Source organism: Ooceraea biroi, chromosome 1 (genome assembly GCF_003672135.1).
Source record: "Ooceraea biroi isolate clonal line C1 chromosome 1, Obir_v5.4, whole genome shotgun sequence".
NCBI classification, from domain to species: domain Eukaryota; kingdom Metazoa; phylum Arthropoda; class Insecta; order Hymenoptera; family Formicidae; genus Ooceraea; species Ooceraea biroi.
The window spans coordinates 14,851,233-14,868,458 of NC_039506.1; the positions used below are offsets into that span (position 1 = coordinate 14,851,233).

Below are 17,226 nucleotides of genomic sequence, written 5' to 3' on the forward strand. Positions count from 1 at the left end.
TCCACGCTCGCCGCAGTTATTCCGCCGTCTGCAAATCGCTACCAGATGGGGAGAATTGAATTAGTCTCGGCCGCGCTTGTAATTACGGGGTCCGCGTCGTTCTTAACCGGCACTCGCCATTCTGCCCGCTAAGTAACCCCTTCTCGCCGCGACTCTCGCCACACTCTTATGCATGTATTATCCGTGTCGGGTTATCCAGCCGGTAATAGCGATAATTTTTCTAATGTTAATTTTACGCGGAACTTGCCAAGTCGACGTCGATTGGCCACGCTCGTTCGCTTTTTCGCCTTACCCCGTACTTCGAGTGCAAAGTGAATTCGCACGCCAACTCACGCGAGTGTCCTCGAGCCAACCCTGAGATAGGGATGAGAATATTAGAAATATTGGCCAGATATTTCCCTCGCGTCCGTGTCGCGCGCGCGACACGGAATCCACCCCTTTCACGGCGCCGCTGTGGGGTGGCTCTGCGTATATATACGTCGCGCGGCACCCTCGGCACTACTCGAGGCCGCGTTTCTTTGTCCCTTACTCTTTCAGCCTCTCTCTCTCTTTCTCTCTCTGGAGTGTTTTTAAAAATAATGAAGATCACTTTCTCCGCAGCGTTATTTTCTTTTTATCCGGTCTCCCTGCCTCGTCGAGCTTTCCTTTATTGCCTGATTTATCGCCCGGCGCGTTGCAGCGCTAATATATTTTCCGCGGGATTAAATCCTGAAATATGACGACTTCGAAACCGAGGCTATTTATAGTTCTGCAGGAATATAAAATGCGCGAGGAGCCGGCTGATATCGGCACTATTCGAACTATCTGAAACCCTTTGCTGCGCGATAAATCGAGACGGGAAGGTGGAAGCCGCTCAGGTTTATAAAATTGCTGATGTTCCAAATTAGCGCCGGATTTTTCACTTTAGAAAATATGATAACGAAAATATCCTCTTTTCCACCTGCGTGTTGGTCTTTTTATCTGTTGTTCGTTCATCTTTGTTCCGCGATTCTCATACTCTGCCTGGGAATGCTGCAATTAGACGGTTTGCAATTATGCTTGCAATTATTTCAGCTTACAAATGTCAGAGGGAAAAGGAGTTTATTATTCCACGGAGAAACGCGGAAATGAGTCCAACGAGTCCAAGGAGTCTGTCTCCACGGTTCCGTACAACTGTATCAACGATCAAAGATCAATTATAGCTCATCTAATTTTTTTTCTCCGGAGTAAAGTCACTGAAGCAGCAATTGTCCAGCTACGATATTATCATCAATATCTGCGCTTAACGAGTACACGAGGTTCCACATCTCTTATTTATTTCTTCGTCGTCGGAACCGAGCGGAGGAACGACAATACCTCCTCCACCTCCGAGAGAAAACTCATGACTTTCATAAGTCTTTGTGCGTTTTCCGAGCGAGCTGGCCGCGCGCGCGCGAGCTGTAACTTGTTAAAATTCCATCGTGATTTCCGCGCGAAGCTGCGGGAGTAAAAGCACGTCGGAAAGAAACGCCTGCCAGCACTCGGATAATCTCGTGGCACGGATTATTGAGCACGTTTCGCACAAGTCCTTTCCCGTTTACTCCGGTAAACCAATAAACTCTAACTTCATTTCAGGTAAATCCCTACGAGTTTCATGTTCGAACTCCCCGTTCAACCCGCCAAAGATTTTCTGGCCTGAAAGGTCTGTTAAAGCGTGCGACAAACTGCCCCGCGGTATCGACACGAACGTTCACGTTCGAGAATCACGACACTAGGACAATGTTTCACTGCTTGACTGCGACAGGATGCATATAAGATGGTCCTCTGGGCATCCCCGAATCTTTTGGAGCGTAAAATAGAAGGGTGATGCAAGCTCTGCATCGTTGAAACGAAAACTCATTGTTTATTAACGATGAAACGCTAATCTGTAAAGTGCTCGTAAATTAATTCAGAATCGTCCGCGTGGTAATTATCGCTATTTTCATTGAAATATTACTGTCTGTATAATTTTTCAAAAATAACGAAAAGGATATAGGTCGCATATGAATATTTTAAATGATATTGCTGGAGGGAAAGCAGTGTGTAGACTGTCCAGGTGAAATACTGTCTACATTACGGTATCCGGTATGATTACACCGATCTTTTCGTCGCCGAGGTAATAGTTTTCTCGATAGCTTCCACAATAGTTTCTTCACGATCAAATCGCGATGAAATCGCAGGCAGTTACAGCCCCGTTTTGTCGTCGCGCCGTCACCGTCATAGAAAATCTACACTCAGCGTGAATTTCATTGAAATAGTTTGCAGTAAAAGTTTATTATCCCCGATTGAAGAGCTTTACCAGCGGAGGTGGAAAGAGTCCACACGGACGTCAAGCGGCCTTAAGCCGTTTCTCGGATGTCATGCATTTTCAACGTAAGGGAAAAGGGGATGGGGAGATCTCCGTCAACCCCTACAACTGTCTGGAATAGCGCATAGAACAATCGGCAATGTTATCTCGCGTAAGATCTTGCTTGATCGAAATACCTGGCGGAAATGGCCGATCCAACTGTTAACTTCAGCTATCCCGTGTCCTTGTGTGCGCGATTCAGCCCCCCGGCATGGTCGCGGTTCACTGCGAAATGCAGATACACCCGGTGGCCGATAAGTGGGGCGTAGTTTGGAAATGAAATTTCGCGGGAATTTATGATAGTTTGCACAATAAAAGTTACCGTAGCTATCCGCGCGCAATCGTATTCCATGATAGAACCGTTGTATAACGTACGCTGTATAACGGAATATTCGCTTTATCCATACACGGACCATGAGTTACCTAGAAACATGCATACGTAGAAATCTACAAAAATACACGCGACGGAATATAACAAACGCAGAAAAAATCAGGGTGCGGTATTACTATATGAATGCAAGCGCAGTCAACCTTGCGTCCACCTTTGCGGCTACGCGCCGCGCGCGTCAATTAAGCGCACGTGAGTTTCCGGAAACACAGTTCTGCATAATAAAATCAACCTTTTTCCACTAACATTTAAACAATTATCCATTTTCCTGAAATTCATTTAACTCGGAGATAAAAATGCTATCTGCACATAAATCTATCTTCTGATTCGTATATGCAAATCTGAAATTGATGTTCCGCAAATAAAGTCATTTTTCATAAGTCAGCATGATAAAACAGTTTAAGAAAATAAAGAAAAACCAGAAAATTAAAGCGTTTTTTTTAAAGACATTTGTATATCAGAATGATACGGATTTGCTAATAGGTTGATACCACTAATAATAATTGATAGTCAATCTCGAAAATAGCCGCTGACTGTTTTAATCCGGCGTTACCGCTGCTATTAACGCCCGTGCGGAAATTGGCTGTGTCCAGTGAAATGCGAGGAGTAGCGAGCTCACATACGCGAGCTTGATCACGGGAAGAGGGTGAAACCGAATAACGGAAATGGATTCCGCGTGCCACGATCCTTGGTTTCTTTTCGAACTGTCGAAGGGTAACGGCCATTGCGTAAACAGCGGCGAACGGAAACGGGGAAAAAGCGAGCGGAGGCACGGAGGCTGTCAAAGTGAGACAGGAACTTAATGAGAAACCATTGAATCACCTTTGGCAGCGCAGGTCGGTGAACCAAACGTCGCTATTGCGGTTTCCGGCGTGGTTAAAGGTGATGAAGTGTGCTAAGAAAACACCGGTGCCACGCCACCGGAGGGCAGACAGACGCGGAAGTGGCCGGCTGGCTGGCTGGCACCCTGGGGGCAAGAAGTGCGACCCTTAATTTCGTTTCTCGTTAAATCGTTCTTTAACGAGAAAATAAGGCCGCCTTTGAGAGCCACGGGAACACTTGCAATACGAAGACGCGATTTTTCCCGAAGCTGTGCACGATAATGTCAGGCGAAATAACACGTGAGCATCTTAAAATCTAAACGCATTCCATCGCAGTTATCTGTAGCTGATAGGATTTCGAATCTAATCTGTTGGTTTTGTTGAGCGTCTATTTTTCTTTCTCGTTTTTTTCTTTTTCGTGTTTGTCTTTTCCTTTTAAAAAAACATTCGACATTTAAAACACGTAATATTTTAAAATATTTTAAACGTTTTCTATATACCGTGGATTGTTGAAATATTTAAGTTTAATATTTTTTATTCTATAAACTTAAGTAACTTTTCCATGGCGAAGCGCAAATATTTGACAATTCACCTTCTCAGCCCCGTGCTCGCGCCCGGAATGATTAAATAAGTATTTTACGGCATTTTATGGTATTTTAGTGGCAAATAAGTATTTTAAAATCAAACACGATAGCGAAACGAACAGCTCTAACATATTTCACGGTCATTGTTATCCCCGTTATCCCCTAATACGTGAATAAGCGAGAGTTCGCGACTTAATACCTATTCCAAAACAGGCGCGCGGTGGCAGAAATTCATATTCATTAACTGCGGACTGTTACGTACTTCGCGGTACATCTAGGATGTAATGCATTGTGCCTTTCTCTGAGTACCGAGTCGAGAGAGTCGCCTTATTAAGCGCTCCGTGCCACGCCGACGTGCAGGTTTACCTTAATCAAAGCTCGTTAATCAGTTTGATAACGACTTTCGCGAAACGTGCTCGCGGATTCCGGCAATTTCACTCGATTCCTGCTCTTATTACCATTAGCACGTAGAATGCCGGTCGTGACCGTGCGTAAAATTAAACGCAGCGCTCCTTAGGAGCCAGTTAAACCGCCAGTCAAACGAGACAGCCGGCACGTTTTCTCTAAATGTCCCTGCCGACATCAGATAGCATTAGACAGCATAAAGAGAGGCTTCGAACGAAATTTCACCGAGTGCTCGATCATGAGTGGATCTCAATTCTAGATCGCGTTAAAGGAGCTTCCAGTCTCGTCTGCCCGACGCGCGACATGAAATTGTATAATTAAACGAACTTACCTGTAAGTGAAGTTCGATTATAATTATGCCTGGTGTCTCGTCCGGATGGATAAAGAACTATGTAGTCATGCTGTGCTGACTGCATATCCAACAGAGTTTTAAAAACTATAAATAAAATGGAAAAACGGGGCCCTTTAGTCCCGTCGCGCTGCGCGCGCACGTAACCTCATTATTTCAAAGTTGCGAGGCAAATCGCCTAATATAGAGGGAGGGAAGAAGCCAAAGGTTTTGGTCGGGGAAAGTCCATCCGGACGAGACACCAGGCATAATTATAATCGAACTTCACTTACAGGTAAGTTCGTTTAATTATACAATTATGCCGTGGTGTCTCGTCCGGATGGATAAAGAACTATGTAGTTGTTCAAAGCGCGATTTGCCGAAAAGTATCAAATTAACATAACACTTGGTACAAAATCCAAGGAAGCAGGTACATTATAAAGCCTGTACATCCTCCAAAGAAAGGAACTGGGCGCATCTGTGGGCGCAAAAAACCAACCAAAGGAATTAGAACAGCAACAGACAAATAAGGGTCATAACCAGTCTACGATAGGAGACTCCTGAGACTGGTATAAAAATAGTATAATAATATTATAAGAAGAACGATCAATCCGCAAGCAAAGTAGCTGCGGTAACGAAAAAGAAAACAAACCGAAAACATTGCTCACGCTCGTTTTCGTGCCGCCAGAGCGACATCGTTGGGTCAAGACGACAAGGAAGTACCGCGAATTGAGTGATATTACGCTTACGAGCGAATGGGTTATACAAGAGGGCCGATAAGTGCCACCCGTCGGAACCAACCGTATGTCTTACGAAAAGACGGGAGACGGAAATAACTACAAGAACCAAGACAATTAGCCCTCATAACGAGGCATAAATGTCGGAGTAAGAAACATAAAGATTTCTTGATAAAACAAAATCCAAAAGGCTCGCGATGATAGTCTTATAATAATAAGTTGTTATCACGCAGGATAGAGTAAAGAAATATAATCGACCGCATGAAGATTCCTGGCGGGGTCGCGATAGAGCGCAAGCAAAAGGAACAATACACAGATCCAGACGACGGAAAAAACCAGGAAAAATAGATAGCAGTTGCGCGCAACTAGCGGCTGATGTTATCCGAATGTCCGGCATCCGAATGATGGCTTGACCCATAGCGATAGATAAACAGAGATATAACGACTGTGAGAGAGTAGCATATTGATCGGATCCTGGCGCTAGAAGAAGGACTAGTGTCATAGTAACAGCGGTACAGACAGAAGAAAATATAGACGCCAACTTGGCCAACGAGCGCAGATACAGATAGAATGAGATTATGGGGCGTGTGGCAACCGAGAAGGACTGTATCGAAGTAGAGATATAGTATAAGGAGTATACAATAGCAGAGTACAGTGCAAGAATCGGCAAATATATCGGGTAAACGAAGCTGCTTTCACACTGTGAAGGTGAACGGCCTATGGAGTTCCCAGTAATTGAGGCAGATCATACTATCGAGATATGATAAACACAGCAATCGCTCCTAAATCAGGGGCGAAGAACCAGGAAGCCTCAACGTTTTACGGTTGCTATTAATGCAACTAACTCCGCGACGAGAAGACTAAATGCTGTCTCAGCCCGATTGGACGCCCGAGTCGGCAGTAGTGACTCAGCATCGATGACTGGAACTCTTAATGCGGCGACTGTAATGACAGTGCCGAGGAAGACAATATAAAAAACGAGAAAAGTAAGTGTGGCGCTGTGCGCGCCATCTCCGTCTATCTCCGGTGATATTGCAGACTTAAAAATCTGCGGCAAAATACGCTAAAGCATAGCACACTATTAGCACAAGAGCGTGAACGTAAAAAGTGCTAGGAACAGCCGTTCCGAAGCACCAAACCCATCCACATGGGGGGTTACCTTCTATGGAGCTCGCCAGCTCGTTAAAGGTACATCAAAGAACAGAGGACCCTCGGAGCCAGAGCGAGCTGCAGCGCACTAAATAACGTTAGAGAAAACGCCAATCCGATTGTAATCTGAACTCAGATATCCGGAGGGTGACATCCACACGCCATAGGTTTGAGAATGAGTCTCCAGGACCAAAAGCTTCTGCCTCTCGGCTGTCTTGAAATGAAGCAGGTCATATAGAGCTGCATAAACGGGATAGGGTAAACCGCTAGAAGCAAGCAATTATGTGTGTGAAATCTCGGATAGAGCACCGAGGATCTCATGACACATTCAGTATCATTGGCAGATCGGTAGATAGAATCGTAGCTGCAACCCAAGCTACATTTGCCGCCCAAAAAGAAGAATAGATCCAAGAAGGCTGACATCTTTCGTCGATAGACCTCTTCCAGAGTGTCTAAAGGCCGAAAATCGTGTAAAAATACGATGGATTGAGAATTCCTCCGTCGCAATGCCTTAACCAAGAGGCAAACGGTCGCAGGAAAAGTGGAAGGTGTCGTGGACAGGCCACGAGACAAAACCATAAAGCTCATTACTAATAACAGAGAAAGAGAGGAGTGCAACAATACCAGCTGGGATGCGTTCAAGATGCACAATGTCGTACAATTTAGCATCCTGAGGCTATAGTACGTCAATCTGCCATATATAAGATGGAGACCGGAATGCGTTCAGTTCACGTAACTTTAAAAAGAAATGCATTCCTCCGCAAAAAGGCAATAGCTCACAGGCCAAATGTGATAAGTATCAGCGAAGGCTCATAACCGCTAAATATCCGCAATGCAGTGAGCGGCTCTCCGCGCGGACAGAGACCACTCCGACAGATAAGAACGGAATAGCGGTGATGCGGAAAAAGGACCTCGTATAGTCGGTAAGCCGAGTATCTGAGAGCAAATGTTATCTTTCGCTCTCGATTCGTGCAGACAGTCAAACAACCCGTTGATTCTGCCGGGTGTAGCGTCAGGTGCGAACTCAGGAGCAGGAAGACGACGTCCTGGTGCGGCACACTGCGAAAAAATCCTTCCTTGATTGGTGATGCGAGGATACATTACGCGGAGGAACTGTTTGTTTTGTCCCTGCCGTCGTGACACTGCACGGAGAGAAAGGTCGAGCCGTGTCGGGCGATACAAGCCCGACGGATGGTTGATGAACCTGCAGGTAAGGCATATTACACGCCATCTTCGAAGACACTGCACAATAGATGGTGCCGCTCGAACCGTTTCTGCAAGCCATTAGCGATAGTCGCTTGCGGATGAAAAAATGGATCCATTGGGGTCACCTGAAGATCATTTCATTCGTGAAGTCGAGGAAGCTAAAGTGAATGCCTGTCGGGACAAAAAACATCGGATGCAGCTCGGCCAGCCGATTGCCCGTCACTCGCTTTATTGCTGAACGCGCTTGGCGACGGTCCGACACGAATAGCAAGACCGTTGTCAAAAAGGAGGAGCCGGTGGTAGAGGCTAGCAGACAAGCTGAAACAATCCTCATCGTCTGAAAGAGACGAAACAAGGTATTCCGTCAACAAGCGGATACTTCAGTTTTGCTGATCCATCTGCTGACATCCGGAGACGGAGATCCGACCTTTGAGAACCCCGTAAGGTCATTGCCCCAATAGTTTAAAGCCACACGGACAGAATGGACCTCGGTTGTCATTTGACTAGACCAAGCAGTCGCCATAATAGAGCTGATGAAATTACCAGATCTGTTCCGGTCTGGTTGCGGTGCACTGCTGAAAGAAGCCACTCTCACCGAAGAGGGTAGTCCTCAATCCCTCCCGAAGATGGGAAAATACCGCGATGGCGATAGGCATCCAAGAAGATAGATAATCCCGGTGCTGTAGCGGTGATGGAGGCTGTTCTCTTGGAGAGAAGCCGACCTGGACCTGAACTCCGCAGGTCCGCCATGCCCGATCGTCGCGCTGGCCACCGGGTCAAGGACGGTAACAGTGTGAGGTCCTCCAACGCTAACGGGGAGACATTCACTGAAAAGGGAGGGAAAAAGGGAGAGAGAAGCGGAACACAGTAGAAGTGAGCAGTCGGTTATGTCCTCCTTCATCGTGCATCTTGTTATAAAGAGCAAGATGGAAAGGAGACATACCTAGGTCGCCGCCCCGGCCAGCAAGGGCCGTCTGCTCGTCTACGTTCTGTTCGGAGAGTCAACTGTACGGATACCTCGCCGGGTCCGTCGTAATGTCCGCATGTGGGGCAAGACTCGCCGGTCTAACAATATCCTCCGACACCTCGCTGGATGTCGGGGAGCCAACGGTACGGATACCTCGCCGGGTCCGTCCGAGAGTGTCGTAAAGTCCGCATGCAGGACAAGACTCGTCGGTCTTTGAGTATCCTCCGACACCTCGCTGGATGTCGGGGAGATACGACACTGCATAAGCGAAAAATTTCGCTTACGGCTTGCACCAACCAGCCACAAGGCGTAGAACCGGAAGATCCCGCGAAGATCCCGCGAAGGTCCCACGTGGCGACTCCCTCGAAGTTCTGCGAGGTTAGAAGTCGCTCTCGTAGCAACGACGCGGAGACTAGAAGTCCGCTTGGCGACCCTCGTGCGCACCTTACGCGCCATAAGATGCACTAATCCTTGCTGCACTAATCATACATGTGTATATATACCGGTAACAGGAAACAGTAGTAGCTGTTGTCAGTAAAAATGACGTAAATACTCACTCGAAACCAGCAGATAAAAATCGACATTCGATATAACAGTGCGACAATGGGCACAGTATTAGTGAACAAGCACTAATTAATAATAGATAATGTGATAAATACCGGGTGAACCTCGAGAGAGGTTAGGATGGCGGACGCAATTCGCTGACGCTCACGGGATCGCTCCCGATGCGTATACGTGCAATTCCCTGATGAAAAACAGCGGGCGTCGCCTCTGATGACCTGACATGGTCAATGCGAAGGCGATGAACGAAGAAAAAGGAAAGAAAAAACACACAATACAACGAACTCTGTGGACTCCGCAAGAACAGAAAACACAATGAGGTTACGTGCGCGCGCAGCGCCGCGGGCCGTGCGCAGCGCGACGGGACTGAAGGGCCCCGTTTTTCCATATTATTTATGGTTTTTAAAACTCTGTTGGATATGCAGTCAGCACAGCATGACTACATAGTTCTTTATCCATCCGGACGAGACACCACGGCATAATCACTGGTATCGGCGAAAAATCGGATCTATGTTCGCTCGTTCTGACATCTCCGAGTTGCCCCGAGCGCGACTTTTCCTCAATCTTTTTCTCATTTCCCGCCGTCGTAGTAGGCGCGACAATTAATACTGCAAAGTGTTTTATAATAAAGCACTCGGGGGCGTAATTAACGCTGTCCTGTATCCGGGCTGTCGCGCTTAAGAGACCTAAAAGTACCTCGAACTTATTCCGAAGCCTGTTCTGTTCCTGACTCTCTTCCCTTCGCGCAGTACTTTGTACCCTTCTTCACCCGCGTGCCGTCTTTTCACTCGTTTCATCCCTCGTTCTTCACCCTTCTGTTTCCCGCTCTCCGCGAGTTCTTTGTGCCCATAAATAATTCAAATGCTCGGAACGTCGTAAAGACATTAACGAAGGTATAACGACTTTCGTGGTAGAGAATCGGCCTGAATCCTGAACTCGTTACTCGCCGCTCTTTTACGATGATAACTCCGCAATCAGGTCGGGCGATACATCGTCCGGACGCACTGGCTGCAGGCGTGCCACCGTCAAACGTATGTAAGTGAATAATAGTCCAAAGTGATTAATCAGACGCTTAGTTCTCTCGCAGCTGGTCTATCTTGATCAGGCGCACGGCACGCGGCAGAGAGGAACATTTATTAACATGAGCGATGCGCCGGCCGAATAATCGTCGATATCGCGAGATAGTCATGCTCGTCCCACGCTTGCTCTTTGTCTGTGTCTCCTTTGTCTAGAAAAAATAATGTAACAGTTACGACGTAGAGTCGTTTGCTTCTTCTTCAGCGGATAATGAAACTTTGCACAATGCAAGAAATTCCAAGCGCCTGCTGATTAAAGAGAACGACTCATAAAAGTAATAATAACATCGCAAAATTACAGTTTTACGAAAAAGCGATTTGAAAGTTTGAAGGAAAATGGTTGTTCGTTTGTATGGCGGTGTCACGTCGGATTCATAATTAATATTTAATTTCGCGGTTATCAGATTACTCGGACCATGAGAATTAATTGTTGCCGCACAAAGTATAGCGCATAAAAAATGCAAAGAAATAACAGAACTTTATTTCTTGATTAATTCACGTTGTGCTTTGCTCTGGGGAAAAATTAATGCTCGTAATGGCCGAGGCAACAGTAATTTAACAGATTATGATAAATAGACGCCGTTTACCATCAACCAACAGAACCAGCAGCATGCTGACTTTTTAGTTGACTAATTTTCTATCTTCATTTACACAGAGCGTAATTTAGAAAAGGACGACAAATTACTGTAATAATCACACCTGGTTTGTTTAGACGTTTCAAGCTGTTGCAACTTGACTCAGGGACTCTGAATTAAATTTTCTCTATGGGGAAATCTCCATATTCCTTGCAAGTGGTACGATATATCTTTTAGCGGGCGGCGGAATTTATAACGGTATATCTTGCCGAAAGAAACAGTGCTCGGAAACTGGCATAATTAAAAAATAAATAGTTCTTTTATTTACATACATTATTTTATTAAATGAAACATATATACATATGTACATTCTTTACTTGGTTCTGAAATTTTACATATTGCAATTGCAGAGTCCGACAAGCCACAATTCGCCGAGGAAATCCAGAATGTGACAGTGAGCGTGGGACGTGATGCTCTTTTGGCCTGCGTGGTGGACAACCTGCGAGGATACAAGGTACTTGACTTGAGTACTTGACTTGAAGTTATTTCTTTTAATCACCTGCATATTAATTAGCATTTCACATAGTCAGATATCGAATGTCAGATATCGTGAAGTACCGTTATCGCGTAACCAGAATCCGGATTCGTGCTCGCGAAGCTTCTAGGCTGAATTGTTCAGAAGAATTAATGCGACCAACTTGGCATTATAGGATAACCAGTTCGGAATAAAATTACACCCTTTCTCGTTACTGTTTCACCGACTGCCGAGTCTCGTACCGGAATACCGTTATAAACGTATAATTATCCTCTGACTCCTCCCCGAGGTAAATTCGTATCATCGATAGAGACTGTTCAGAAAAATCGAGGTCACATATCTATATCAGAACCACAATCAAAATGTCACGATTCCCATAAGTATTCTCCACTCTGCTTTTGCATTACTATTTTTCACTCGATTCTGATCGATATCGCACCGAACGAGCGCTGGCACGTAGACAGTGGAACGGTGGGAGAAATATCTGCCAATATACGGTCGGACGTTTCGCGGGAAGATGAAATTAATGTGTTTCGTGTTTCTCCGAAAGCAACGAACACAAAAGCACGAATATGATTAAACTTATCGATGTAGCTACGAAGTTTCGCTAAGGAAAAGACTCATTTTCTCGCGGAAAATTGTCGTCGAGCAAGCGAGCGATCCGAATTTTTTTCGCCGTGCATCCTGCAGGAGTGCTTGTAGAAATTAAACAGAGATAGTATTTGCTGAAATCCCAACGGCGTTTATGGTCCGTAGACTGCGAATTGGATGGTCCCAGTTTACGCGCCGTTATCAAAGGCCTCGGCATAATTGCTTCATTTTCCTTCAGTTAATTGAGATGACGTAACAATGGGATGATACAATTCATTTTGCCCAACGGCGGCGACGACACTTACGAACAATGCCAGCATGCGACGTAAGCTAATAACACGCTCCTTCTTTCTCCCTAGACGGCGATCAGAATCAAGCGCAACTTCATAAATTACTCCAGCGCGTCGCGCACTTAAGCGGCTCCCGTCGCGGATTTCCGTGCGTCTTATTAAGGGACCGAATTAAATTCATACGTTTCCCGAAGGCGCATAGTTTCCAGAACGCCTCGGCGCTGTACGTTTCGTAATCTGCAAGATGTCTGACGTGTCATTTGAAAATTTAATGAGAAATGAAAAATTTATGTTCTCACGCCGTTCGACAAGCTTTCGTACTCACAGCAACTGCCGCCCCGACGATGAAAAAGCATATTCTGCATTCAAACATTTTCTTGCGCGCGCGGATGTGCGACGACACTTCGATTCCGCTATCTATTCATCTTTTCAATTGAAGAGCTTTTATGTAAAAGGCATCGGAAGCACTCGTTTCTACATTAAAACTGCGGAATCTTAGACTTGTCAAGTTCCATTAAAAAATTACGTAATATTGTATCTTTTCTGTTTAGAATAATTTAATTATTTTTGTTAACTTAATTAAAATATATAATTTCTAAATATGTTATGAGTATAAATTTACAATATTCATTGTCATTTTACTATCGTCAAGTCGCTTCACAATAATATTATATAAACAGGTGAGGAAAAGTAGCTCTCAGTTCTCTTCAGGATATCTTTGTTAAGGACGCTAGAAATGTTTTTAGTTCGAATTGTTATAATAGTTGAATTTAGTTTCGAACAAGCAATAATGCTCTTTTCATTCCGTTTCTTTTGCTGTTAACGATCATGACAGTGTCAAGTTTGACTCGAGTGGTCATCCATTACATCGATGGGAATACGTCGAGAGCCGAGAGCGTCAGGATGAATTATTAAAGCAATATTGTAACGAATACCATGAAACGCGCGGCTCGCTTGCGGCGAACTACGTACATGTACATGAACACGCAAATGTCTTCAGATACCATGCGTAATACATAAATACATGCGCGGAGTACGAGGGTGCACGTATATGCCGGTGAGAGCCTGAAATATTCGAGCGAGTGAGAGCTGATCTTTTCCTTGAGAGAGCGATACTCCTCTCCTGCTCCGGCCCGCACTCTTGCCGGCAACGCGAAACACACTCGAGCTGCACACTCAAGAAGTGGAAATTATACTGTAGAATTCGCGAGACTTCGAGCATGTTTTGCATACTCAAGAAACCTCTTGCCCGTATCGAAAACTCGACGACGAAAGTGTGCGAGAGACAGGCGTGCTGGTGGGAAGAAGAGCGAGTGGTTCTCTCGCGAGCTCTCTCTCCCCCTGCAAGTTTCTTGAGATCCATCCACGGCAAAGGATGTCGAGGGAGCGCAACCTCACTCGATTATTGGATTAAGCGTGGGAGAGGAAAGGAACATTCAGTAATATACACGGAACCACCGGAATATATCTATATATATCGCGGAATTGACGCAACAAGCAAGATATATCGTGTCGTTATGTGCGCGCATAACGCGATTATCCCCCCGAGATCCAATAAAAAATATTTTACGGTCGAATGTAACGTTAAATGTCGTCTCTGCGGGGCGCATCGTATTCCCCGTAAAGTGCGCGAGAATATCTCATGCATGTTTCAATTTGCGGTCATCAACTCGCTTTTAAGGAATTGGTAAATAAAAGTCCGGCTCTAGCGTTTAACATTCGAGTTCACGTGATGCCACTCAATTAAATGGAGAAAGATGGAAGAAGTTGGCCGAGTTATGTAATATCGGTGTCTCGACAGTATATATAGCTCGGCTATATAATCAAGAAGATCAACAGGAAGTACGAGGGCGGAAGTTAAGAGGAATACACCCCCGCGTTCGTTTCAGGTGGCGTGGGTGCGCGTCGACACACAAACCATACTCTCGATTCATCATAATGTGATCACGCAGAATCCCCGAATCACGCTGTCCTATAATGATCACCGCTCGTGGTATCTTCACATAAAGGACGTGCAGGAAGTGGATCGTGGATGGTACATGTGTCAGGTGAACACAGATCCAATGAAGAGTCGTCAGGGCTATATACAAGTCGTGGGTAAGCAAGTGCTCCACGTGACGTCTTAATTCTCAATATTCATACATTTTACCTGCACCCAGAATTATTCATCGTAAAACTCTACATTTGCGAAAATTATATTTAGTTTTCGAGATAAAATTACGTATTTTTGTGATAAATTATCTATCTATCAAATTATGTTTTACTTTTTATTTCTCTTAATGATCCACACGTTTTATTTAAACTAGAATAATATAATTAGTGTTGCCCGGTCTTGCGTATATATTTATTAAAATATTTCGTACTCTAAACTTTTGTAATAGGATTTTTCTCACGTTTATGCTGCAGTACCACCGTCGATCATCAGCAAGGATACTAGCACCGACATGGTGGTCCGCGAAACCTCCAACGTGACGTTGACGTGCAAAGCGACCGGATATCCGGAGCCTTATGTCATGTGGCGGCGGGAGGATGGCAAGAACATAAATTATAATGGCGAAAGCGGTGAGTCTCGATTAATTCACCATGATTCTCATGGATCGCCAACCGGTTGGATAGAACAATGATTTCCGCGACTTAACTCCACGCCGGAATAGAATACTCGTAACTTCCATGACTGCGTCGAGAGATAGTGTGTGCGTGTATGTGTGTGTGAGTGTGTGTGTGCGTGCGTGTGTGTGTGTGTGTGTGTGTGTGTGTGTGTGTGTGTGTGTGTGTGTGTGTGTGAGAGAGAGAGAGAGAGAGAGAAGACGTAACAGTCGATGACGCATATCGCGTTGAAGCGATGGACGATGGTTGCAGCTAGATTGGCATTTTCGTTCAAATATGCATTACGTCAATCACGAATCAGTCGCGGGATCAAATTCGCCACCGATGCGATTGCATAGTCATAAAGAGTACCGTTTTATAGAGCGCTAAACTTGAAAGGTTCATAGGTGATATGTATCTTTAATCCCTGCGTTTATATAAATGGCTCGAAATATTTCGGTATTCCGAGATTTAAATAAAACCTTGTAAATAACGTTTTAAATAAAGAATAATAATTTTATAGATGAATGGATGGAACATAAAACAGGCTCGATATAAGCTCGAAAGAGAAAGCGGACCAACAGGCTAATCGTTAGCTGGCACGAACAACGTCCCGATAATTAAATTTATATCCTCTTTAATATGGAGAATAAATCTCGCTAATTTTCCGATATCGAGCGCGTATGCATTACATATTCGCCTCAATTAGCGAGTACCGTTAATTAAGTCCGTCTTTGGATCCGAGCGCTTTTTGTGCTTTATTTACCCTTCGCAAGGGGATGAAAGATAGGATTATTCACTGTATCATTAGTAATACCACACACACAAAAAAATGACATATCTCGTCCGTACATGGATGTAAAAATTCACAGAGAACATATGTAACTAACATTTTCAAGCTCATCCAAGCTCGCCATTAGTCCGCGTTTCGACGACTGATTATTAGTCGGCCAGGATTAACGTCAAAATTCGTTCGAATAAGCCACACTCGGAACGCAATTATTTTAGGCGGACGATATATTGCTACCGCTCGTTTCATTACCGTGAAACTACACCGTAATGTGACCAGGAGCGCCGTTGCAGTTCATGGGATAGTTCGAGGGGTGCACAGCTCTAGAGTTTGGGGGTCGATACTTCGGAGATGTTCAGGTGTGCATCTCCTCCGATTCCTAGTGCGCGACGGAATAAACGGGGCGCAGAACAGGACCTTTTTATCTTGCTAACAAGTTTCTCAAGATTCTCGTTTCCGTTTCCCCTTTTGTTTCTTTGGTGGACCGAACGGAATACTCGCGCACGCTTTTACTGTAACGACAGTGGAACGACATTTATACATGGTGTCCAATTCGAAAGATCTCGTAACGCGATCTCTCCACGATATGCATATCGCGGAAATAACTCCCGATTCGGTCTCCGTTGCACCGAAATAGCGCCGAGTTGTTTTCGGAGTATAAACAAAAATTCATTGATCAATTCTCGCCGCCGCGGGAAGATGGATAGTTTACGTGACGGAAATAATGGATCGCGAATAATGCGGATAATGCGGTATTTTCGACACCGCTCTCTGAAAATAACCATACGGCGGAGTCTGTCCGTTCTCTCGAGACCCGAGTCTCGATCGATGCTAATTACCACCCCGTATCCGTACCGTATAATCGGTAATTATGAAGAGGCCGAAAAGTAACGAGGCCGCCTGTCGTTCTGGAGCGTGCACGGGAGACAGGGGGAGGCGAGACCATCTGCAGATTCCGAGAGGGTAACGTCTCTCTTTCTCTCGCCTCAATAAAGGATAGAGGTCGGATTTAATTTCTGCACTAATTTAAATTTTTATTGCCTCGCTATCTCCGACGTTCACAGGATCGTCAGATCCTAAACCGCTACCCCTCCTCCGTAAAACTGAACTCTGAGTCCATATAAACTGATAAATATGGATATGCGTCGCGTTCCGATAAGGAAAGAAACAATCGGTTACGTAGCGCGGTATACTGATCATTCATTGCAGACGCGAAGCAGGATTTAAAGTAGACAATCGGAAGAGATTCTCCTATACGCCTGATCTTTTTTCTCGTGAACTCGTTTTTATCTC

The 17,226-nt window shown here is 45.0% G+C and overlaps 1 protein-coding gene across 4 annotated transcripts in view; it reads left to right on the forward strand.

Annotated features, from left to right (window-relative positions):
- The window catches only part of LOC105281461 (neurotrimin), a 181,716-nt gene that overhangs the window by 141,581 nt on the left and 22,909 nt on the right, over nucleotides 1-17,226 (forward strand). For all 4 annotated transcript variants that reach the window (XM_011342709.3, XM_011342708.3, XM_011342711.3 and 1 more), the window contains exons 3-5: nucleotides 11,552-11,655; nucleotides 14,447-14,654; nucleotides 14,964-15,119. In XM_011342709.3, the coding sequence (XP_011341011.1) occupies nucleotides 11,552-11,655; nucleotides 14,447-14,654; nucleotides 14,964-15,119 (468 nt within the window). The remainder of the gene's footprint in view (nucleotides 1-11,551; nucleotides 11,656-14,446; nucleotides 14,655-14,963; nucleotides 15,120-17,226) is intronic.